Raw genomic sequence first — 25,255 nt, 5'->3', positions numbered from 1 at the left:
AGGATTATGAAATTCTTCAAGATCATGGTATATGGGGATCATTTTAAGAAACCAGGGATTTTATCTTGAGAAACTACTAGATTTAAATGGGACATGGATATTATTATCTTGAAACACTGTCTTATGGAACAGCATAGATTTCTTTTGCTTTGAGTTCCAAGCAAATGAGTAAAAACAGGCAACTTGATGTATTCAAGTGGAATGAACTGTAATGAGTTCTTCTTTGAGGGAATTAATTAAATTTTTATTGTTTTTTGAATTTTACAATTTTTCCCCCATCTTGCTTCCCTCCCCCACCATCCATAGAAGACAGTTTGATAGCCTTTACATTGTTTCCATGCTATACATTGATCAAAACTGAATGTGTTGCAAGAGAAATCGTATCCTTAAGGAAAGAAAAATGTTAGAGAGAGAGAGAGCAAAATTACATAAGACAAACTTTAAAAACTGTTTAAATTAAAGGTAATAGTCTTTGGTCTTTGTTTAAACTCCACAATTCTTTCTTTGGATACAGATAATATTCTCCATCTCAGATACCCTAAAATTGTCTCTGATTGTTGCACTGATGATATGAGCACAATCCCATGGTGCTGTTAGGGTGTACATTGTTTTTCTGGTTCTACTCATCTCTCTTACCATCAGTTCATGCAAGTCCTTCCAGACTTCTCTAAATTCCCATCTCTCCTGGTTTACAAAAGAACAATAGTATTCCTTAACATATATATATATATATATGCATGTATATATATATACATATATACATATATATGTATGTATATATATATATATATATATATATATATATATATATATATATACACACACATATACATACCACAATTTGTTCAGCCATTCCCCAGTTGATGGATGGATATTCACTCAATTTCTAATTCTTTGCCACCACAAACAGAAAAGCTATGAATATTTTTGTACAAGTGATGTTTTTACCCTTTTTCATCATCTCTTCAGAGTATAGATCCAGTAGTGGTATTGCTGGATTACAGGGTACACACGTTTTTGTTGCCCTTTGGTTATAATTCCAAATTGCTCTCCAGAACACTGGATGAGTTCACAGCTCTACCAACAATGTATTAGTGTCCCACATTTCCCACATGCCTTCCAACATTGATCTTTGTCCTTTCTGGTCATATTAACCAGTCTGAGAGGTGGTGAGGTGATACCTCAGAACTGCTTTCATTTGCATTTCTCTAATCAATAATGAATTAGAGCAATTTTTCATATGACTATGGATCACTTTGATTTCCTTATCTGTAAATTGTCTCTGCATATCCTTTGACCATTTGTTGATTGGGGAATGGCTTGGTTTTTTTACAAATTTGACTCATTTTTATATTTTAGAAATGAGTCTTTTGTCAGAAATACTAGTTGTAAAAATTGTTTTCCAGTTTACTGCATTTCTTTGATCTTGTTACAGTAGTTTTGTCTGTGCAGAAGCTTTTTACTTTAATGTAATCAGAATATCTAGTTTGTTTTTAATGATGTTCTCCATCTTTTCCTTGGTCATAAACTGCTTCTGATGGACGCTTTTAAATAATGGTTGAATCATTAGTTATTGGTTGTATTATAAAACATTACCATTCGTCTGTGGGTAGGATTAGATGGCCTCTACAGATGGTCTGTAAAGATATGGTAACTGGGAATGGGTTCCATTCCTTTTCTAGCTTTCTAATCACTTCACTTCGTAGATCCTAGGAAAACAATTCCTTTCTTTTCCTTACTATTTGTCTTTTTTTGCTTATAACCAAGATTTCTTACTTTTTCTTCTAGAATTGAATAATACAATATGATAACTTCTTTCCTACGTTCTTATGCTTAAAAGTAAAATATGCAGACCATACTTTGAGAACCAATAGTCACATCTAGTCTCTTGATGAGGTTAAGTGATCTGCCTAAGGTCATCAGGGATAGTAGGTAACAATTGGGGTTCAGGTTTAACCTAGAAAGTAGATAAGGGGCCTGTATAATAATGGCATTATGGTACCTGTGGTCTTGGAGTTAAGAAAGACTTTTGATTTCAGGCTCTGCTTTTGATATGGGGAAGTTGTATAATCATGGTAATTCATTTAAAATTCATTTAATCTGTTCATTCCCTAAGCAATCCTGCTTTTCATTAATATGAATTGATTGCTTATATTAGTGTAGGAAATTTCTATCCTGAGAGTTACCTATAATAGTAATCAAGTAATGGAACCAGAAATGGACCCCACCCCCACCCCCAAATCCTCTTAAATTTATATAGTATCTTTATCTTGGATAAGCCTCATTCACACTGGTTAATATTTGGCTGTTTTGAATCCCTCATTTCATATTCACAGATCTTCTACCTCTACTTTGCTAGAATTGATAAGCGGCTCCCATCTGACCCTACACTTCGACCCATGAGACTCTAGGTTATCCTAGATCAGGAAGGAGTTCTCCTCTAATGTCAATACTTCTAATATACTGTCTTCTGTTACTCCTCCCTTGTCATTTTTGTTATATAAACCATTTTGTTCACATTTCTAATGTGAATAAGACAGATTGACAAAAAAAAATTATATCTGCCCTTTGAGGCAGTTTCAAGAAAATTAGGTGGGTTATTTTGATTAGGGACTGTACTTTAGTGGTTTTTAAAAAAAAGTTATTGGAGAACTAGATAAAATTAAAAGGAGTTATTAAAGCAAATATAAAGGACAGATACTTTAAATGATGGTATCCTGTGAAAAATTTCACTTTTGTTCTACTTGTACATCTGAATAACTTTATATTGTTTTATTTGTAGTGAATCTTATTAGCAACTTAATCATCCCAAACTGAATTATAGCTATTGTAATTTATCAATATAAAGAAATGAGCCCAGAAGCTTTGTGGGAAAAGTTTATTTTATTTATCTTAACTATCAACCTGGGAATTTTTGAGGAATTCCTTAATTTGAAAAAAAATCAAAGATTCCATTAAAGATAAATTAAACTATTATTAGTTGATTAGAGAAAGGCTTTACACCAAGTATATCAAGAGTTCAGCAGTGCTGGACCAACATGCCTTATTTGTCTTCAGACAATATGAACAAATATGCAGAAATGTATATGGTTAAGTGGGATTGATTGAAACTATTTGGGCTAATTATTTTTAGCTGTTAACCTGAAGGAATGTCTCTAGCTGATTTGCTGTTTAATTTAGCACTTCTGTTAAAGATTTAAATGGGGGCATATGTATAGGACATATTCCTAAGTCTTAGGGTACCTTTAAGTTCTTAGAGCTTATATTAAAACTTAAACTGCACTAAGATCTTTGGGGCACTTGGCCATATAGCATGCTTATCAAATTTGTATCTAGGAGCAAGTATTTGGATTATTTTGAATATCAGTATTTGGATCCAAAAAAATGTAACAGGCAGTAAGAATGGACAAAAGAGAAATTGTTTATAAATTCAGTCACACAAGTACAGGAACAAACTAGAACGTGGTTCGTATGAAAAAGTCCTTTAGAGATTTTTATTTGTTTATTCAGTCAGCTGTGATATGGAAACCAAAAGAACTAATTCAATCTTGAGATTAAATTAAGAGAAGTATGGTTGTCTAGATGAGGGATCCAGGTAGCTCTACTATATACTTTGATCTAATCAGATCGCATCTGAAATATTGAACTAAGTTCTAGGCACCTCATTTTAGAAGACACAGACCCAAAGAATGTCCATCAGGAGAGTGAGGAGTTAGAACCACAACACTTGTAAGAATATCAGCTGAAGAAACAGGTAATGCCATAGGTAGAATTTGAACCTAGGTCCTCTTAACTCTAAAGCCTTTTCTTCAAGCCCTCATTCTCATTTGTCCTCTATGAAGATACTGTAAATTTTCTTTTCCTCCCTGGGAAACATTCTCTTCTTCCTCTTGAGCTAACTCCATCTTCAATCTCTCGGGGTTCTAAATTGAGCCCTCTAATTCCTTTATATACTGTTTCACTTGGTTATCTCATCACTTCAGTTAATTTAGTTACCTTCTATGCTGATGGTTTTCAAATCTACCTATCTTAACTCAAGCTCTCTGCTGGCCTCCAAATCTCCTAACACTCCCTAACAACTTAACTAGATATCTAATACATGTTTTTAACTAAACATGTCCAAAACCAAACTCATTCTTTCTCCTGAAGCCCCTATTCACCTTCCCTACTCCTGTACAGGACAATACCATCCTTCTAGTTCTTTAGGCTTACAACCATGGTGTCATCATCATATCCAGTTTGTTGCCAAGACTTGTAAGATATCATCTGCACAATTTCTCTCAAACAATGCACCTTCTTTCCTCTCTTACTTGACACTACCTTGATGCAGACCATCATTTCCTCTCACCTGGCCTACCCCAATAGCCTGATGGTGAGTTTGCCTGCTGTAAGTCTCCCCATTCCAAGTCTTGCCAATGTTTTGCTACTGAAGTTTTCCTAAAACTCAGATCAGACCATGACCTCCTTATCATTAAACTTCAGTATATCTACCTATCACCTCCAGGATCAAATATAAAATTCTATTTGGTATTCAAGACTCTTAAAAACCAGACCTCCCTTACCTCACTTTTTCAGTCTTTTTAGTTACCTTCTATGAATTCACATGCTCTTAAATCTAGTGACAATAGCTTCCTTGCTATTCCCAGTACTATTGTTGATCAAGATTTGTTTAAAACATTACAATATAGTATTTAGTAATCAGATTAGTGAAAGTAGCTTCTTTTCTCTTACAAACTGAAGATAATTTCATAGTGACTGGTCACAAAAACCTTTTTCTTCAAGTTCAGGAAAAATACAAGGTAGAAATTGGATACTTAGAAACTTTTCAAGTACAAATGAGCATTGTATGTAAGAATACCACACTTGATTTTTTGATTGTTGAACCCTTTTTAGACTTCGTGAAATGGGAGAAATGATACAGGTAGTTGATTTACATTTGAAAAGATCTAAAATGCTCAAACTGCACCTTTCAAATAGGATGTCCCAGAATTTATTCTTGGGGGGGGGGGGGGGGGTCTTTTGCTTGTGCTGTGTGAAATCATGTTCATTGTATAGAAATTTACAGAGGTTCTAACTCAAACCTGTGTATCTCACTGTCTTTCTGGGAAGAGAATTGTTTGAGACTGTGGTGGTAAAGCAGTATGAACATTCAGAAGTCAAAGAATCATAGTTATTCCAACAGTTAAATGGTAGCTGGTTCTCCTATACCCAGTTATTAGCCTCTTTTACCTCTGGTTTATTGATATGCTCAAAGGTAGCACATTCTTAAACTGATTTAGAAGCCAGGAGAGAGTAGTGGTGTTGTTGAACTTGGCTGACATTGAAGTCACTTTGACTAGCTTTGGGAATAGTTAAAGTTTACTCAGCAGCAATACTTTCCCTACACCAGTGTCTGATAAAAAAAAATACCATTGATGGTGTTGATGATGATAATGATCTGACAGTGCCTTAAGGCTTTAACTTATATCTCATCTGATGTACAGAATTAAATCATCAAATTGGATCCTTTAATTATTATTATCCCCATTTGACAAATGAGTAAACAGGGATCTGATAATTTTCCTGAAATAGTAAATTCTAGAGACAGGGCTATTCTGGTTTATCCATAGCATTCCATTGTTGCTGATGCTTGTAGTGCTATTAAGCAAATTTAAAATTAGAAACACAGACTTGTCTACTCTAATATTGTTAAACTGCACATTTAGAATGGGTATCAGGTTGATTTACCCAATTATTGTTCTCCTGAGAAAATTGTATAGAATAGTGTGTCTGAAATTCCAATTGTATGTAAATCCTATTTTTTGTTGCCTTGCCTTGGTTTCTTTCTTATTCCAGATCTGTGGTGATTAATGTTATCTGGCTAGATTTTTGTAATGTGTTTATTTTTATTTTATTTTATCAAAATAAGTTAAAGAATACATTCATATATTCATATATTTTACTAAGTACTTTCCTACAACAGCCTAATGCAATTCACATTTTATACACAAACTGAAATACTCTTTGGCATGGTCCACACAGCTTAGTAAGCTTCTGAAGAGGGATTTAAATTTAAACCTTGATATCAGGGTCTATATTCTTTGCATTCTCCTATGCTGCTTTTATTAATAGGATAGATTTGGAACCAGTGTTCTTTTTGAATGGAAATTGTGACAACTTTGAATACTTATAATTTACTAGACTATTGGTTGTAGCAAGTCCTAAACCTGGGAGAGAACCTTGTCCCATTGGTTAGAGAAGAGTCTTAATATGTTGCATAGACATCCTTTAGTCTGAGGTGACCCTAGATTAATTCTTTTATCTCTTGTATCTTAGTTCTGAAGATTCCATATCACTTAAGTAGGAGGAACTCTGATTTAGTTTTGAACTCTTCAACTGCTAGCCTTTCCTAATACAAAAATTTGGAATCTCTGCTCAAGATTTGCCAGCATAGATAGCTAAAGGCATAATTTGCAGTAATCTCTAACCAGACAGGTTTGACAATGGACTTGATGGATTCTTCAGCAAGCAATTAAAAGCATCTATTATGGGGGAACAAAGTGAAATGGTTCCTCCCGGGGGGGGGGGGGGGGGGGGTCACTTTATTGTGGCTGTGTGGGACAAAGACCACTTAAATAAAGAGATTTCTCAAGGTATGAAGAGGAGAAGCCTTTATTGGGTTCTGGAGAGATTGAGGCCAAAGTGAAAGGTTCAAGAATCACATTTATCCTAACTCAATTCCCCCACCCTCATTGATGAGGAAGGTGGTTTTACAATCTAAACAGGAAAACTACCCTAGGGAAAGGGGCATAGAATTCAAACAAAGCAAACTAATCTAGGGAAAAGAACATAAAATTCAAACCGAGGGGCGGCTAGGTGAAGTAGTGGATAAAGCACTGGCCTTGGAGTCAGGAGTACCTGGGTTCAAATCTGGTCTCAGACACTTAATTACCTAGCTGTGTGGCCTTGGGCAAGCCACTTAACCCCATTTGCCTTGCAAAAAATAAAAAATTCAAACTGAAACCAGATTATCTCTTTAGTCCCAGGAATTAAATGATTCTCCAGACATCAACAGATAACATGAAGTCAGTTGACTCTTTAACAATATCCCAGAAGTTTGCTTTGTCAAGGGAGGAGGGGCACATAGCTAACCAGATTAAATCTGTAATATTTTACTGAAGAAATCTCAAAACTTTATCCTATACATGGGGAAGACAAATTGGAAGGTGATATTTGGGAGTAGATAATAATAGCTAGTCATTTGCGTATAGGGTCTAACTTACAGAAGTGGGGTATCTGAACTGAACTTTGAAGGAAATCTAGGACTTCTAATAGCCTGAGGTGAGCAGGGAATGCATTCCAGGTATGGTGGACTGACTAAGCAAAGGTACTAAGATGGGAGAGTGTTAGAAGTTATTTTGGTTGGATAGTAGGTCCATAGTGGGAAAGAACACATAATAAAGCTTGAGAATTAAGTTGCAGCCAGGTTGGTATTGACTTTTTAAATGCCAGAGGAAGCCCGAATTTTGATCTTGGAAGATAATATGGAACCTATTGAGGAAGGAGGTGGTCATTCTTCTGTTTAGAAAAGTCAGTCACTTTGGCATCATGTTGAGCATAGATTAGAGAAGGAAGAACCTATGAGCGGGGTGGGGGGGGATTAGGAAGACATTTTTTAGGGCAAGTATGTACAAAGAGTGCTGTTACCAGTGTGGGTCAGAAGAATAGAAATATTGTAGGAGTAGAATTAACAACTTGAAATTTGTCAGTCAATTCCTGTGACTATGCCAATCTTGGTTTTTCTTTTTAGTGACCTTTTTCCCCCCTTTAAAGAAATTTATATAATTGCTTTGCAAATGATAGGGGTTTTTGTTTTTAGTTTTTTCTTTTTTTTTTTCCATTAAGCAATCACAGATTTGTTTTGGGCCACATTCTATTAAGGCTGTGCTCTTTTTTTTTTTTAACTTAGTCTTGTGTTTGTATCCTTGCATTCTGTAGCATGTTTGCTGGTGATTTGTTTTTCCCATGGGTGTTTTGCATATTAGTATTTCCTGATCCACAGGAAACTGTCGCTAAAAGCCTGCATTTGCACCTAAGATTCTCAGCCTCTTTCCTTTGCATCCTAATACACTAAGCATCAATTAAAAATCCCTTTGCTTCTAGAGTCTAACATATGCTTCTTCTAGTTTCTGTTCCTTGATAAATTTTCGAGTTTATTTTTGAATTTTCAAGTTTACAGAAGCTATGCACTTTTATCTTGTCCTTTTAGACAAATATTACAGTTCCTTATTTTTCAACAGCTTCCCAAAGGCTGAAAAATTTGCCTCGTACTTCTCTCAAAGCCAAACAGTTGCTTCAAACTTCATCTACAAAAAGAGGTAACTACAGCCTCTTCTTAAGTTAAAGTTTTTCAACACATGGTAATTAAATATTACACTTTTCTAACATACTAAGTTCAATAATAAATATAATGACAAACTATAAATGTTTTGTCAAATCAAAGAATTTTGCAAGATCCATTCTCAGTTAACTGGATAAATTCAGAGGAAGGAGGATTTTTCTACAGAGGTATGTATTCTTTGTTGTTCCTCACTGTGACATGTAACATTTATGGAATTTGGCATTTTCCTTACCATAGAAAAAAGCCACAAATTTTCACTTGATGGATGTGCTATCAAATAAACATTTTAGAATGAATAATGTGTTATTTTCTACACTTCATATTAACTGTTAATTAACTGGGCCTATTTTTAAAGAGGGGAAATTAAGGATGGTTTAAGTAGAAATTGAGTAGAGAAAAGGGAAGTCAATCAGGATTTGATTATTAACTATTGTCATCTTTGGGAATAGATGGTTTTTTCCCAAACTTTTTGACTTTTTGAAAGCATTAAGTTTTGATGAGAGTCAATAAATTTCATTCCAGACTGATCAGAGGAGATTAGATGTATTGACTAGCTAAGAAAGAGATATTTTAAGTCTTAAGTTGAGAGGGATTTGAAGTAATATTGGCCAAATCATTTTACAGATATAGAACCATACTAAGAAAGTTATAGCAACTTATCCAAGATTACATCAAGTAGCAAAGAAATGATTTGAACTCTAAGGTCCTTTAACTCCAGATCCATTGAACCTCCTACTCAACTTGCACCACAGCTTGCTTTTAGTGAGAGATATACAGTTGTGAATAGATGGGAGAGAGGAAGCAGAGGAACAAAGAAAATGATACTAATTTTAATTGGAAAAATATTGAGGGGTAGCTGTTGAAAGTAGATTTGAATATGAGATTATTCTTATTGCAATAAGCTATGAAAGAATATTCTAACAGTGTAAGAGAAAAGAATGATTTGGGAGTACTATCCATAGTGCATTGCATGTAGCAGCCACTCAATAAGGGCTTATTAAATGAGAAAACTAAAATAAAAAGTGAAGTTGAAGGAAAAATGATCTGGAGGAAGAAAGAAGTGATATGCTAAAAATCCTAAAATGATTCAGATATAAATCATGAATTTGTATTTTATTTATATTCTATATATATACATTATAAATAATTTTAGTAAGTTCTAGGTAAAAAAATTGAAACTTCAGGGAAATCTAGTTTAATTTTTTTAAATGATCACAATAAAGTTAGAAAAACTAAGGAAACTAAAAAAATTTGTAAGAGTGATAGATTAATATTATTGGAAATTAGATTTAGGGACTACATACCTAATGAGGGTTCTTGGTTGATGACGATGGTTTTCCATGCAAAATTTCCAATTCTTTTGATATGTTTTTGGTATGGGATTCATTTTTTTTCTTTCCGTCATCCTTTTGTGTAGGATTCTTGCTTTTCTAGGAAATTTTGCCTTTATTTGATGTCCTATGCTCACATAATTCTGAATTGATTTTTTTTTTTTTGGTTTGTTTTGAAAAGCTGACATTGTCTTGTTCCCGAACTTAGTCATATGACCATTAATAAATGCATATTTGAAACTTCATCTTCCTCTACAATGTGTTTGGGGTACCTTTCATTTCTTTAGATTAAGGGTGGGGAGTCTTTTATTCTTCCAAGGGCCATTTGAATATATGTAACATCTTTTGGGCCATACAGAATTACCAGTTTAAAAATTAGCCTGCTATTTGGTCAAACACTTCATTGATTCACCCCTAAAAAGTTCCTAGATTTATTGCCCTGCCTGCAGTTGTCATGGAAGTACTAGACCAAATTGTTTCTCATGGGCTGGATGTTCCCCACCCCTATCTTAGATCAAGTAACTGTCCATATTGTTCCCACATAGCACCTTGGTAATTATTATATAAGAACTTTGACTTCCATAAATTTCCTTTCCACATTAAATAATTCTATAGTAATCCTATTGACACCATCTTAAATCTTTCTTCCTGAAAAAGTAAAATATGTGTGTGTGGGTGTATGTATTTGTGTAATGCTATGTAGGGGATAAAGAAAGATACACATATTGGATATGGGATTATTTATTTACATTAGAAATAGTGGTCTTCCCCCAGTAGTCCCTGAACCCACACTCCAAGAAAGTTGCTGACTTAATGAATGTTGCATTCTCATGTTGTCTTAAGTCTTAGCATATTTCCTAAGGGCAAATTGGTTTCAAGGAAATTTAACTTTTTTATGTCTCCTCATTAATTTTGTATTTGCAAATTTTATATACATATGATAAGACATTTTTTCTTACATAGAAAAATTTTATTTGGAACATTTATGTATTCAGAAAATGACTGCAAGAAGTCATGGTATGATGGTGGTTTTTAAATTTTAGTTTTGATCCTTTCATGCAGGAGCATTTGGTAGAAAAACCTTGTTCAACATCTACTTTTAACTTTGTCAGCTTGTGGAATTATAAAGCAAATATGGGAATTGTATAGAAAGTAAACTTGCTATATTTTGTTCTTTTCTCCTTTGTCAGTAAACAAAGTTCCATAAAAAAATTTACTAAGCTATGTCTAAGGTTATCTCCATTGGCCCTACTGTACCCTTCAAACCTTAGTTAGAAATTGTGACATTTGAAAAAATAATAAGTAGACTTCGAAAGAAAGGGTTGGGAGCGGGTTATAGAAAGCCTCTAATAGATAGAATGAGGTTTATCCTCAGAAAAAAAGATTTTTCTTCTTTTCATTCTCTCTACTAACTTAAACACATAGCCCTTTGATCTTCTATAATTATTTACCTTGATTTTCCTTATACTAGTCTGCTTGAATTTCTTTCTTACAATGGCCAGAGTCTTTTGATGGGATGGGATGGGATGCCCAACTACATGAGGAATGTGGGAGCAGACAGGAAGATTTTTCTAATTTATAGCTTTGTTTGTTTTTTTTTTCCATAGAAAATTATTTTCCAGATACTATTCTCCACTCCATAGCTTTGGTAGACCTGTAAACTGACCAACAAATGGTCCATTTAGCCATTGCTTGTAGACTTCTCGGGATGGGGATACCTTCTTTTAAGAAACAAACATATTAGGTTGTTGTAGTTTTTTGCATCTGTCCAAGATCTGTCTTTTAGTTTAGAGAACATAGATTTAGAATCAGAGATTGTACTCTAAAGTGAAGGCTAAAGATTCTCAGAATGTTTTTAAATATTTGAAGCAAATGTTATATTTCCCTTAGAGGTTAGTTTAGTTAAAATTAAAAATATGTGTGTGTATCTATAAATATACATATATACATCTGTGTATATTCCATTTTGAGTTTGTAGATCTCTTTAAATCTCTCCCCTGTTGAGAAAGAAATGTATGTCCCTCCTCTCTTGCACATTGTCTTGCTTAAGATCATACAGTTAGAAAATGGCAGGACCATTCACACCTGGATCTTCTGACTCCAAATCTCATTTAGTTCCATGGCATTTATTTAAAGAATCTGACTTTTGTTGTTGTTCAGTAGTTTTTCAGTCATGTCTGACTCTCTAACATCATTTGAGGTTGGTTGGCCATTTCCTTCTCCAACCCATTGAAAGATGGGGAAACTGAGGCACACAGGGTGAAGTGACCTGACCAGAGTCCTACAGATAGTAACAGTTTTTTAAGACCAATCTGAACTCAGGAAGGTGAGCCTGACTCCAATACAGTGCAGAGTGATGCCCTGGCTCCTCCTGCTCCATAGTAATGGAATGTAGTATTCTAGATAGGTCTGGTGAGATTGCGCATATTATTCTCCTCAGCTTACTCTTTCTTCAGAAGTGAACGGGAAAGGAGGCACTGGGTTAGCATTTACTGAGCATCTATGATAGGTCAGGCACTGTGGTGCAGTGTGAAATGTGGGTTATTACCTTCATTTTACAGTTGAGGAAACTGAGGCAGGCAGTTATTAGCACATAACTTGTAGATGTGCCTGGATTGAACTCAGGTCAGCAATTCCTGATACTCTTCCAGTAAAAAAAAAAAAAAAAGATTAGCAGTTATAATGGCTAGGTGGCTAGGTGTTTGTGAGGTAATTAGGATGTGTCTAGGGCAAGAATAGGAAAAAAATCTTGGTGATCAGCTTGGATTGGTTAGGTAGATATGTCTGGGTGGAATAAAAAGATACGTTGTAGACACTTATGTAGATCCATGGCCCAAGTGAAGTCTATTTGACATCTTTCTGACAAAAAAGACCTATATTCTAGTTGCTAAAATCAGATAGAACAGATTGTAGTATTTGGGTATTTGATTTGGCATTGGGGTAGGGTCTGCCCTGATATTGTTGAAGAATGTGAACTGTTTGGACTTGTGCAGGAAAGGTAACCTTTTTCTTTTATATGAAAATGCAAAAGTGATAGGGGAAAAGGGATAGCTATGTATATACTATAAATTAAAATGTTTTTGAACAGTTTGTTTTATTGTTTTGAATTATTATTACTAATTTTTACAACCACCAGTAAACATTTTTAGTTACAAAGAACCAAAAGAAAAAAAAGATTTTGTTTGAAATCTCCATCTCATTTCAAACCGCCTAATTTTTTTAAAGGAAGTCTACATAGCCAATTTAGTGATAGTTCCAAAGTTATCTCACTTGTCTAGATAGTTCCCTAAACCTCCCTTTGATGATATCTTGAGTATCCCTTCCATAGTGCTTCCTTCCCCACCTTTTCCCTCTTTTTTTGAGATGATCTCCCTATTATATCCAGTAGACAGCCATTGGCACAGTGGCTCAGAGTTTTGACCTGTTCTGAACATTTGTAACTTGAGAAGGTGGAATTCACCTCTTCTTTGACAACATGGTATGCATCTGCAATCCTTCTCTCCCTTAACAGGGACTCAGTGTGGATGCCAGACTTAGTTTAAAAAACCCAGTTATCTCAGTGTCCCAAACCTCAGAACTGCTGAACTCTGAAGCTCAGAGTTGGTAATAGGAATTAATAGAAAAACTATACGATATCATTTTCTTCAAGATATCACTGAGATGCTCTTTATTTCCTGTTGAGTGGCACTATTCTTATTCTATGTCTGAAATCTCTTCTCCCAAAAACCATGATTCTCTAATCATAGTGTATATGCCAAACAATCTGCCCAAGTGCTGGGGATACAAATACAGCAAAAGTCTCCCTACTTCCAGAGAGTTGTTGAATGGATAGAAAAGCATGGGACCAAGGAGAATGGAAGAATTGATTGAAGCATAAAGTCAGTATAGCCAAGCAAAGCAAATCCCTATACTGACCATGTCCTAAAATGTATGTATCCCCTCTTTTCCATCATTTTTCTGTTGAAAACAGGAGGAATGGTGTGCTCTGGAATGGTTAGTCATTATATTGTTCAGATAAGTCTTTGAAAGTTATTTTTCTTTGCAATGTTGGTAATTTGTAAATCATTCTTGGATTTCTCTCACTGATTTTCACATGAATCTTAGGCTTTTTTATTTTTTGATTACATTCTTAGACCATTTGTTTATTCATTCCCCAAGTGAAGGGTACCCTCTTATTTTCCATATCTTTGCTGTTTGCTATGAATGCCTTATTGTATATGGGTCCTTTTTCCTCTTAATTTCTTTGGGGGTTATGTAACTAACTTTCTGGATCAGTGGACATGATGTCAAAAGATTGAAGTTATAGTGTCTTTTGGGTATTGTTCCAAATTGTTTTCTAGAGTGGACCAATGGTATATCAGTGTGCTTGTCCCATCCATTAATTGCCATTTCCCTTTATTGTCTTTTGGCCAATCTAAAGGATGTGAGATGAACAAAGTTTTAGTTTAAATGGGTGTCAGTGGGTTGGACAAGCTAAGCCATCTATAACTCAAATCTGCTATCATTTAAATAGTGCCCTTTTCTCTTTATCTTCTGGTTTTAATTGTACATTGCAAACAATTTACCCACTTTGCACTCAATCCAGGGTAAAGGAATTTTAGGTCGTTCTGGTCAAATTGCACCATCTCAAATCATGTCCAGTTCCAAAGGTTGACAAAACTTGATTTGGGTGTGTGGATGTGTTCAATAATGACTTACCTGTTTGAAGATAGAAAAGGAAAGAAAATGAATATTCAGTTTACTATTTGCTTTAATTTCAGCCCTTCTTATTCCTCTGTATCTTGTTATCTCCCATTCTTTAGCATCAACTCTATATTATTAAAAATGTTATTCTATATGTAGAAGTATTCATTTCAAAGATATTTTCTTTCTGTCTGATTATCTTGTAGGCCATATCTCTTGTGTAGAAATTTTCCTGTTCTTATATCTGTGATCGTGATATTGTTGCAGCCTATTCATACATACCATGTGCTTCTACATGGCCCTTGGTGTATGTATGATACTTATTAATTCTTTAGAGATAGTTTTATTCTATATCTTGCCATGAAGTAACATGTTAGTATTAAAAAAGATGGACCTTTCCTTTCACAGGAAGCTCGGGGTCAATAAAGGAGCTTTTAATTTTCTGAAAGCAATTCAGCCCACTCCATCTCTTGTTCAACTCTGGGCCCAACTCATTGTCCATCTGGACGGTCTGACCCAGATGTACACACTGGCTGGGTAAGCTCTATAGGATGTCCACTAAGATGCATGTTGAAATCTGGGCAATAGACATTCTTCATGCACTTGGTCTTGTGTGCCTGGATAGGCAATTAAAATATTCCTTTGATTGTAGCTCTTTTTCAAAAAATTACAAAAATAATGAGGAATTCTAAAGAACAGAAATGGACACATGGCAAGAATTATTAAGGGGGACAAGTAGTGAGGAAAACATCCAGCATGTTGAGCAGTTAAGACACCCCCTTCTCTGGTGCAAGCTTATGGGATGGGAAGCCATGGGAAAGAATTCACTGGATCCTTGAAAGTTTTGGAGGTAAACTCCCAAAATGATAAAAACACTTATATTTGATTATGTACCTGGCCAGAAAGGCAAGACAGTCCAGCCCTCAGGGAATTTACAGTCTAATGGGGAAAAGGAGTGGGATGGAAGGGTGACAGGGCTCTTCCTAAATGGAACTTCTGGGAGGAGCTGACCATCCTTCCTCTTGAAAGAAGCAGGAACCCCAGAATACTGACAGTGAGTTTCAATGATTAAATGGCCTTGCAGAATAAAGAGGTTCCTGAGAAGTGACCAAAAAAGGATGCAGCTCAAGTAAATAATAACAAAATTGAAACTAATTTGTTAAAGAATTTAAGCATTATATGAGCATAATAAAAAGAGGACTTGAATTAGTCTAGGAAGTACCTATTCCTACCATATAAAGAAAGCAATATTAAGAACAGACTAACTGGTATACTAACTTGAAGGCTGCCCTACGGTTAAAGCAGTGGCTATATAAAAATAGAAATGTGCATTGGGGGATGTACATGGGTCATTTTTGGCTTAAAGATGGGGACTCCAGTCTTAATGCTGGTACTGGCAGGTAGGAATATGCTTTCCTAGCATCATGAGTTAGTATTGAGTATAGTTTTCCTGGAAACTATTCATACAATAGAGTACTTTGAAACCAACCTGGTATTCCTTTTTTTCACTCACTGAGAAAACATTCAGTGCCAGAATCAGTAGTGTAAGGTGGGATCTGTGTATGTGTATATAAAGAACATGCCACTTGGAATCAGGAAGAATCCTACCTCTGCCTCTTTTAGCTATGACTCTTTTTGGTGTGGATAATTTCCTGTGTTGACCTACCTAAATATATGTATTTTAAGGCACTGTTTAATATTTATTATACCTTTTTCTTTCCCTACATTATACTTTAGGTTATGGACTATCAATGAACAAATTGTAATGAGATATTTTTTTATATAGTATAAAATAAAGGCTTCCTAGCATTAACAAACAAAAGCAGTAAATTTAAATTTTTAAAGATGGTGAGTTAGAATGATATATATGGCAAATTATTCTATTTTTTTTATTATTATTATTCTGTAGTACCTTCTCCAAGTAAATTCCGCTCCCCTGCAGCTCCATCTCCTTTGGCTCTCCGACAGCCAGTGAAAGCTTTTAATAATCATGGTTCTGGCCCTGTTGGTGGTGGTCAAGAAGCAGCACAACTCACTCAGACTAATTCTTCACCTGGACCCCCTGTAGTTCAAAATGTCGTCACGCCTAGCCCTGCCAGCAGCATCAATAGCACTACTCTCACTCGACCTGCAGGGACCACAGGGATGAGGAGTGGCTTGCCCAGACCTAGTGCCCCTTCTGCTGGGGGAATACCAGTGCCTCGCAGCAAACTTGCACAGCCTGTTCGCAGGTAAGTGGTCCAAATGACATGAAACAGAGTTGGAACTGAATTCAGCTTGTTAAAATGTAAACACCAGGGGGCAGCTAGATAGCATAGGAAAAAGAGCACTGGCCCTGGAGTGAGAAGAATATGAGTTCAAGACTGGCCTTTGACACTTAATACTGAGTTAGCTATGTGACCTTGGGCAAATCATTTCATCCTATTGCCTTGCAAAAACCAAAAAAGATCATGTAAACGCAGAGTTAGAGGCAAAACCAAAAGATATGAATCTAGGTCTAACTTTAGTAAAGTTTTTTTATGTCCTTTTAAAAGATTTAGAGTTGGGGAGACTTTGGGAGTTAATTAAATCAGTGTGATTGAGAATAAATTGTCAAAATGCTTCAGATGATGAATAATAGATCATCAACCTGGAAAAAGTGATGTTAAAGAATTGCAGTGAAATATTTCCCCAGTTGAGTGCTTATTTGAAAAAAAAAATTCCCTTTCAAATTGCCAATGATCTGTTGCCAACTGTAGTTGCCTTTTGTTGATGAAATGAGAGTATTCCAAGTGCTACATACATCTTTCTATTTATCTATCTATATATATGCATTTATGTATATATACACGTGTGTGTGTGTGTGTGTATACGTGCTTGCTTATATAATAATTTACAAATAATCCTGCCTGTCCTCTCTGCAGGATTTCTCTCCTTTGGATTTTTGTGATACTAGTAATAAATACTCTGTCTTAATCTTCCTCTTAGCCTCCCTGACTCAATCAGTCCTGGTCCTTATACTTTTTCCATTTTATTTCATTAGCTTCCATGGATTTAATTCCTCCCTGTGCAGATGTCTCTATAAATACATATCATGTGAACCATTTAGCCCTCTTTTGAACTTCAGGCCTGCATCAACAATTGTATATTCTGTAGGTGTCAATATTTCCTAAACAGAACCCATATTATCTGTCCATCTAAATCTTATCTGTAATTTCTCATTCTCTAATTCTTCCCCTTATCTTTCTGATTTGTCTCTCCATCTCATGGACATCCCCTATCTTTCTATTCACACAGCCCACAGCACTGCTTAGTTCAGGCCCTTGTGACCACTCTGTCCTTATTCCAATCAAGTGATTTTTTTTTCTATAAGCACAGATCTGATGGTAGCACTTTTTGCCACTGAAACTCCCCTTCTTCAACCTTTCAGTAACTGCCTAATAACCCTAGGGTCAAATATAAACATTTGGCATTTTAAGCTTTTTTTTACAGGCTAGCTCTTCCTCACCAGTTCTCTTAGTCATTATTCCCCTCCATACACTTGTCATACTAGATTTGTTTTGGCTGTTCCCCAAGGCTCTCACTCTTCTCCTCTTAAAATACCTGGTTTTCTTCAGGACTCTGCTCCAGCTTCACCTTTTGTGGAAGATTGTTGTCTAATGTCTCCAGCTTAGTGCCTTATATCTAAACTTATCTTGTTTCTGTTTTGTATGAAAGACAGAGAATGCAGCCTTTACTCTTGGCCTTGTAGTCATTCCCACCTCTTAGGTTAGCGGCTGGCAGATAAGTGCTTTGCCATCATTTCATCATATTTTTTAAAAAGATCATTCTTTACTTGCAGGATGTGTTGTGATGATGTTTGCCTTGGTTTTTGTTTAACCACTGTTACCTGATTCTAGTTCTAGGTCGCTAAATTATATTATTCTCTCTAGGCTGTTGAAAAAAATAGCAAAGTGTTAATATTACAAATGAATAGGGAAGTCAATTTGTGAAAGTTGATGGAGAATCCCCTACACTTCCTCCACCAAACAACTGTTCAGCATACAGCAGCTCTGCCCTCAGGAAAACATGCCCAGTGATGCCCTGATTGATTTATGAATGAGCCAGGAGAGGGTCCTATTGCTAGTAATCTACTAAAGGTCTAATATATGGGCTTTTAGCTTTCAGTAATTTACATGTGTTTTTTTTTTCCAGATCATTGCCAGCTCCTAAAACATATGGTAGCATGAAAGACGATAGCTGGAAAGATGGCTGTTATTGACCAGTGGCGAAGAATGCAGGGTCCACAGCTTCACCTCCTGAAAGACACCTTTATATGCAGACTCTTCAGATGTGACTTTGGGTTGTGTAAACTCCCAGCCCCTCTCTGTCTTCATTAGCACAAACTGACAGAGATGATCAAACAGCACTTTAATGACATTTAACATCAGCTATGTTTGGTAATCATACAATCATCCTCCATCGAATCACTTTTAGTTTTTGTTTACTAGAAAACCCAGTGAATTTTTGAGTATTTGACAGAGGCCAATGTCTGGGCAAAAACCTTAATAGATGCCAAAGAGAATGCCCATTTGTATCCAAGAGTGCATCCCAGTGCATAAGAAATGTGGTATATTCAAGCTATCCAAAACATTCAGCCTACTTTAGCTGTATAAAAAAATATATCTTCCCACCAATAAATGTGTTTTAATGAGAACTGATATTCTGACTACAATTGTCTAAAGTGGTGTTGTCCCTAGTACTCAGATTACAAATTGAAAAAAAATTTGGTTTAAAAAAAAAAATCTTTATTTAAAAGAAATCTTGCAGCAATTTTGGAGATATACTAAAGAAATGGTTCCCCTTAGTAGACATGGCTTTATCTGATCTTAAGTTGTGGATGTAGCTAATATAAATTACCACCATTAGTTAATATTGTAGCCTGCATCCTGCACGTTGCATCGACATATCAGAATTTTGTTTTTATTGCCAAAAGGGCTTAGTATCAGTTATACAATCTTTCCAAACTTCATAATTCCTGGCTCAGGAAAGATGACCTTTGCTATTGAAGCCAGCTTGTTACCATGCTGTTCACTATTACAGAATTGGGAGGTAATTTTGATAGTTGTATTATTAGCAGGTTTCCTTGATAGAAAAAGAGCAAGTCATACTGTCTATTCATTCTTGATGATCACACCTCAGTGCTTATGGAACAAACTGTATACAATAACAGTGAAGGAAAATCTATGCACTTACACAAAATCTCTGGACATGGTAGTTGTACTGTTGATACCAAATGACATATATAGTTATGTTTCATGGTATGAAAAATAGCTTGCTGAATGAATACTGTTCTTTTATGTTTAAATTTTTCTTGCAGATGTTGTCCCTTCAAAGATGTATTCTGCCTTATATCTGTTTTTGCATTATTGCTAACATTTTGAAACTTGCTGCCTATGTTTACAAAATGTTCAATTCTTCCCACCTATAATGGCTATCAAATTTACCTTTGTCTACACCTATCTTTGGTTTCACCTACCTGGTTATCAACAAAGCTCTGCTTTACAGGAAACTTTTCTGTTTGTTTTTTTTTTGTTTTTTTTTTAAGCTTCCCCTCCCAGTAGATTTAGAAAACTGGGACTTTGGGGACTTCAGTAGCCTAAAAAAGATAACCAAACATAAGTTCTAATGTCTGTTAAGCAAAGAAATAGACTGGCCAAAGTAAGTGAAATAGGAATGGGAGGATTGGTAGGCAAGGGAATCTTTTGGAATAGCCTTGAGTTTTGTGGATTATTAAAAGGACAAAAAAAAATATAAAAATCCTCATTCTGTAATTCCTACAATGTCAATGGGAGTCTTGAGTCATTTAAAATTAGAAGAAATTTATCCTCTTAATTCCATTAAATTACTGAATTAATAGTGGTAGAGTACATTGGTAGCACAGAAGCACCACAAGATGAGGAGCCATGAAAAAGTGCCAGAGGCAAAGAAAATAGGAAGATAAGGAAACTAAGAAAACTAGACTACAGGTCAGGTGATAACTCATCCACTTGTAAACTGAGTTCATGCGCTTTGTTATGCTGTGTAACCCACTAGTTATTTCTAATGCTAAGGTAGATGTGACTACCTTTTCCTAGGACAACCACACAATATATTTATTTCAGTATTGAATACTCAAGGAAAATGGCAGCAAGGCTTTCTGTACTCACCAACCTAGAACTACCAGGTGACTTTTCCTCTGGGCACCTTGTTAACATAGGCCAGCTAATAATATCTACAATATCTACATGGGTGAGGTCGCTTAATTATATAAGCATATAAGTGAAAGAACTAGCTATTGCCATAAAAACAGGCCTATTTTCAGTGCAACATTGCAAAAAAAAAATATGCTGCAGTCTAATAGGAATTTTAATTGATCTATTGTGAAAAAAATTAATCTTTCAGTTTGAAAATGAGTTTCAAAAGGAATATTCAGGTTATTTAACTTTGTTTTTAAATGGCTGCATCTGAAAATATATTTTTTAAAAATTCAACTACTTCATCACTTATTAAAAAGGTATTCTGAACTTGGGTTTGGTAAAGCAACCTTTTTACCTGCTGTTCTACTACCACAGACATTTGGCTTCTGTTTTCCTGAAGAGAAAAATTGAATTTTTTTTATTTTATTTTTTTTAACTAGGAAGCCTTTGTGCACTGCCAATTTTTCTGTTTGGGGAAATCTAAGGATTCTCTGTGGTTAGACTTATGGAAGAAATGTGGATTTGATAAACTAGTGCCTATGATTTGCTTAACTTATGTTTGATATATGGTAGTAAGGGTTTTATGAATGTGGATTTTTTTTGTGCCAACAGCTCTGAATTGTCACTTATATGTAAGCAGAAAGCTTTGAGCTCTGCTTCCAAAGTTATTTAATTTTTCCAGTGTTTGAATGTTATTTTTTGTAAGTGTGTTAATAAAAAGTGTAAAAATTAGAAAATATAAATATTCTTAACTCTTAAGCATTTGCTGGATCATTTTTCTATAAAACCTATTTGTATAATATAAAACACTCTTAAGGGTTGACTTTTTTTCAGTTATCAGACCCTGGAATCACATTTTGTAAAAAAGAAAAGAAAAAAAATGGGGACCATTCATAATTGTCACAAGTAATTTTTAACGTTAATATCTCAGCCAATTTCCATACTGATTTTATCACTTTTATAACAAACATTTTCAAAAAGTCTAATTGGATATGTATGTGGCCCCTGGATATGTGTATCTGTAGTATGATCCTAGACTATGTATGTTTAAATTAACTTTTTATTGAATTGACTGTACAGGTGTCCAGTTTTGACATTATGCATGGTCCTTTTAGATCACATGAAGTTTGATTTGCAGACATTTCTATAGATTAACTTGTATATGTGGTTGTCTCCTTAATAAACAGCCTGACCATAATGCTTACTGTTAAATTTATACTCATTTTTGCAAGTATTTCATTAGTACCCTAATGAGATTCCTTAACTCTTTTGAATTGAACACACAACATATTTATTTAATTTGTGGATAATGGTATCCTTCATTTTCTGTGTCATTAATAGTTGATGTCCAAGTGATGTGATGCAATAGAATAGCAAAGTAGACCGCAGTGGAGGTCAGAAGTCCTGAGGCAGGTCCCCCTGGAGTGACTGTGGAGCAGCAAGATCTTTCTCTGAGACTGTAAAATTATTGAGGTCCTCTCAAATCCCTTACAAAGGCCCTCCACATGTGGATTCTCAGATTGGCTTGTTCCTGGGTGATTTCATATTTTTATTTTTTCATATATATAATTTGCTTAAAGAGCTGCAAGCTTATTTTATCAAATGGAAGAATATTTTTAAAAATCCTACTTTTAAAGATGGGAAAAATGCAAAAGTGACCTTGACAAAGGTGTAAATTCAAGAAATGGCTTTAAGTTTGATTACCTTCTAGCAGAGGAAACAGAATTGACTTTTTGGGACATCTTGAGAAATGTCTTAAGCAGGGCATCACAAAGATATAGTTTGGCTTAGAACATTCTACCATTAGTAGAATGAAGTTATTTTAAAATGATGCTTAGAAGTGTTTTTGTATTTCTAAAAATCTCAGCTATAAGCTTTTAAACATTGATTGGTGTAGGTGTATCAGGCCAGGTGGACAGTTGTTAAGCCCAGGTGCTACCGAGTGGCCAGGAAGGTGTGAGCTTTGACTGATTGCTTGGCAGCTCCCAGTTCCCTTAGAGCCTGTGCTGAGGAGGGTTCAACAGTGACTGTAGAATAGAGGGAGAAGATAACTTCCAGTTCAGAACAGCTTTCCTAAACTTAGCTATCCATAAACACTTTTAGGTATAGAATATGCTCATTGGACTTACGTAACAGAATTGAGGAAACTCATCTGCCTATAATTTTTGGAAACGTGATATTCAGAGGACCAGATATTGGTAGTATATTGAGATAAAATATGGACACTATTCACGTTACAAAAGAATTTGGGAAATATTGAGGATGGATCCCCAAACTTGAGTTCAGCAGGGTTGGTGTAGAAGCAGTATTTGAGGAAATGGTGCATTTAGTTGATGTACAGGGGGAAAAATTGCCCGAAGGGCAATCTATGACTTGTAATTTCTGTAACAGATTCATACATATTATATTTATGAAATGTATCAGTATGATATTATAAAATTATTTTATACATACGACTTTGTTACAGGTTATCAGATTCCATTAGACTTAACTGACTGAAAAGTATCAAGACCATCCATGTCCAATTCTGTGAAATTCTTGAATTCCTGGTATTTTTCCATTAAGTGTAAAAAAAAGAACCAAACCTCAAGCACACTAAAACAAAGAGCCCAATGGGAGATTCTAGCTGAACTCTTAAGGGTTTGTTTTTTTTTTTGTTCTTTAAACCCAACAACTGTACTTTGAGATTATTTGTCCTTGAGGAAAGAATGAGAAGAATAAATTTATCTGGAGTCAGAAATAAATATCTGGAAAGGTTTTTAAAATACTAAAGGCTTACCTACTTTAAGATGGAAAAGTATAAATTTGCAAACCTTTCTGACTTTTGTAACACATGTATTTCAGTTAATTCAGTAATGCCTGACTTTTTTGGATTTTCTTGGACAGATACTGTAGTAGTTTCCCATTTCCTTCTCCAGCTCATTTTATAGATGAGGAAACAGACCAATAGGATTAAGTGATTTGCCTAAGGTTATTCATTGTAAGTGTCTGAAGCCCAATTTAAAGATGAAGTCCTTGTCTTTAGGAAGACAGTCTTTCTGCTTCCAGGCCTGGCACCATACATTGTGCCACCTCACTGCTCTCAATATATGCATAGACAAATTCAAATAGAAAAAGATGTAGAGCAGGTGCTAGAGACAAGATTTTTGGAACCTTGCATATGCTGTGGAACCAAGAAAGAAAGAGCAATTATATGAGTATGGGGAGTATGCCAATTTTCAGACAAGGTACCATGAGAGTTAGAAAGGGCCATTCCACTAAAATCTGAGTGGGGTGAGGGTGGTTCTTGAACCTTGAAGAAAAGGATCTCAAAAGGTAAGAATTTATTAATAAGTTTACTATGTGCTAGGGACCTAAAGGAAAGTCTCTGCCCATAAGCTACTGTGGGGAGACAACATGAACATATACAGATAAATAAAAGGTAATTTTGAGAGGTTTGCGGTTGGAATCGGAAAGACCGCCTACCTGATTGTGCAGATTATAAAGGATTTTAAATGTCAAAGAAAAATTTGCAGCCTTTGGTCCTAGATGTAATGGTACCATTCAAGTTTACGCAGTAAGGGAATGGCATCATATTTCTCCTTTACGATTGAGACATTTGAGGCAAGGAGGTCAAATGGGAAGCTATTGGTATAGATTAGAAGGTGAGGAAAAAGGGAAGATTGCGAGAGTTGTAGAAGTAAAAGTGGTAACTAAGTGAACAAGTAGAGTGAGAAGGAGAAGGTTGTACTGGGGGGTGCTGATGATGAGCTGCTAGAGGCACAGGTGGCTGGAGACTACTGGGGCATTCAGGTCTTGGATGTCAAAGCAGCAATTGATGATGCATGATGAGACCAGGAATTAAGGCTGGTTTTATGTGTAGAGAGATGAAAACTGGGAGCCATGAGGTCCTAGAGAAGAGAGCTGTGGACAGTGTTGGAAGACACTCAGAGAAAGTAGGCTATGGTGGAGGGCCTAGGGATGAAGATGCAGAGTGCATGTTGTGAAAACCAGAGAGGTGTCCAGGAGCAGAGGGGAGAGGGAGAAGATCTTTCTCATGATGGGAGAGAAAGAGGAGTTAGAAGCCAGATGAAGAGACAGAGCAAGGGGAGGAAATGAGAGAAGTCTTTTAGGAATGTAGGTATGAAGAGAGATGCAGAATAATATTTAAGGTCAGATGAGGGGCTTTAAAGAAGGGGGAGACCTAAGCATGCTTTGTAGATAGAATGGATTTTTAGACAGGGAAAGAGTTGAGTAGAAAGAGGGGATGACGGTGGGGAGCAGTCTGCTAAGGATATGGGAAAGAGCGAAGTTGCAAGTCTGATGAAGAACATGAGCAGGTGCCACAGAGTTTTGAAATGTAGAACAGGGAGAAAAGGGAATTCAGATGGTCTCAAATTTCTCAGAGAAGTATAAGATGGAAGAGGAGTGCAAGTGCCAAAGGGATGGAAGATGTCACAGAAAGTTGACTTAGGGAAGTGAGGGCCCAGTGGGGTTAGAGAGCACCCACTTGTAGTGTATCCACTTCCCTAGCATTCTGCAGCAAGTGAGTGGTTGGAAAGAAGGCTAAGGACAGACACACACCCCCACCCCCACCCCCGGCAAGGCAGGTGAGGTGGGAGCTCAAGATTCCAAGGACTCCGGCAACCCATTCCACTGATATCAACACAAAAATCACATGTCAA

The 25,255-nt window shown here is 35.7% G+C and overlaps 1 protein-coding gene across 2 annotated transcripts in view; it reads left to right on the top strand.

The window, feature by feature from the left end:
• SLAIN2 (SLAIN motif family member 2) overlaps window positions 1-21,789 on the top strand; it is a 76,435-nt gene extending 54,646 nt beyond the window's left edge. Inside the window, exons 7-9 of one of the 2 annotated variants that reach the window (XM_074229496.1) lie at window positions 8,280-8,357; window positions 16,304-16,625; window positions 18,568-21,789. In XM_074229496.1, the coding sequence (XP_074085597.1) occupies window positions 8,280-8,357; window positions 16,304-16,625; window positions 18,568-18,634 (467 nt within the window). In that variant the 3' untranslated portion in view covers window positions 18,635-21,789. The remainder of the gene's footprint in view (window positions 1-8,279; window positions 8,358-16,303; window positions 16,626-18,567) is intronic. The other variant, XM_074229497.1, reaches the window with a different exon arrangement.
• Window positions 21,790-25,255: the final 3,466 nt, after the last annotated feature.

The sequence above is a fragment of the Macrotis lagotis genome, chromosome 3, assembly GCF_037893015.1.
Source record: "Macrotis lagotis isolate mMagLag1 chromosome 3, bilby.v1.9.chrom.fasta, whole genome shotgun sequence".
Classification (NCBI taxonomy): Eukaryota; Metazoa; Chordata; class Mammalia; order Peramelemorphia; family Peramelidae; genus Macrotis; species Macrotis lagotis.
The sequence above is the reverse complement of the archived record's forward strand: the minus strand, read 5'-3'. Positions and strand labels throughout refer to the sequence as shown.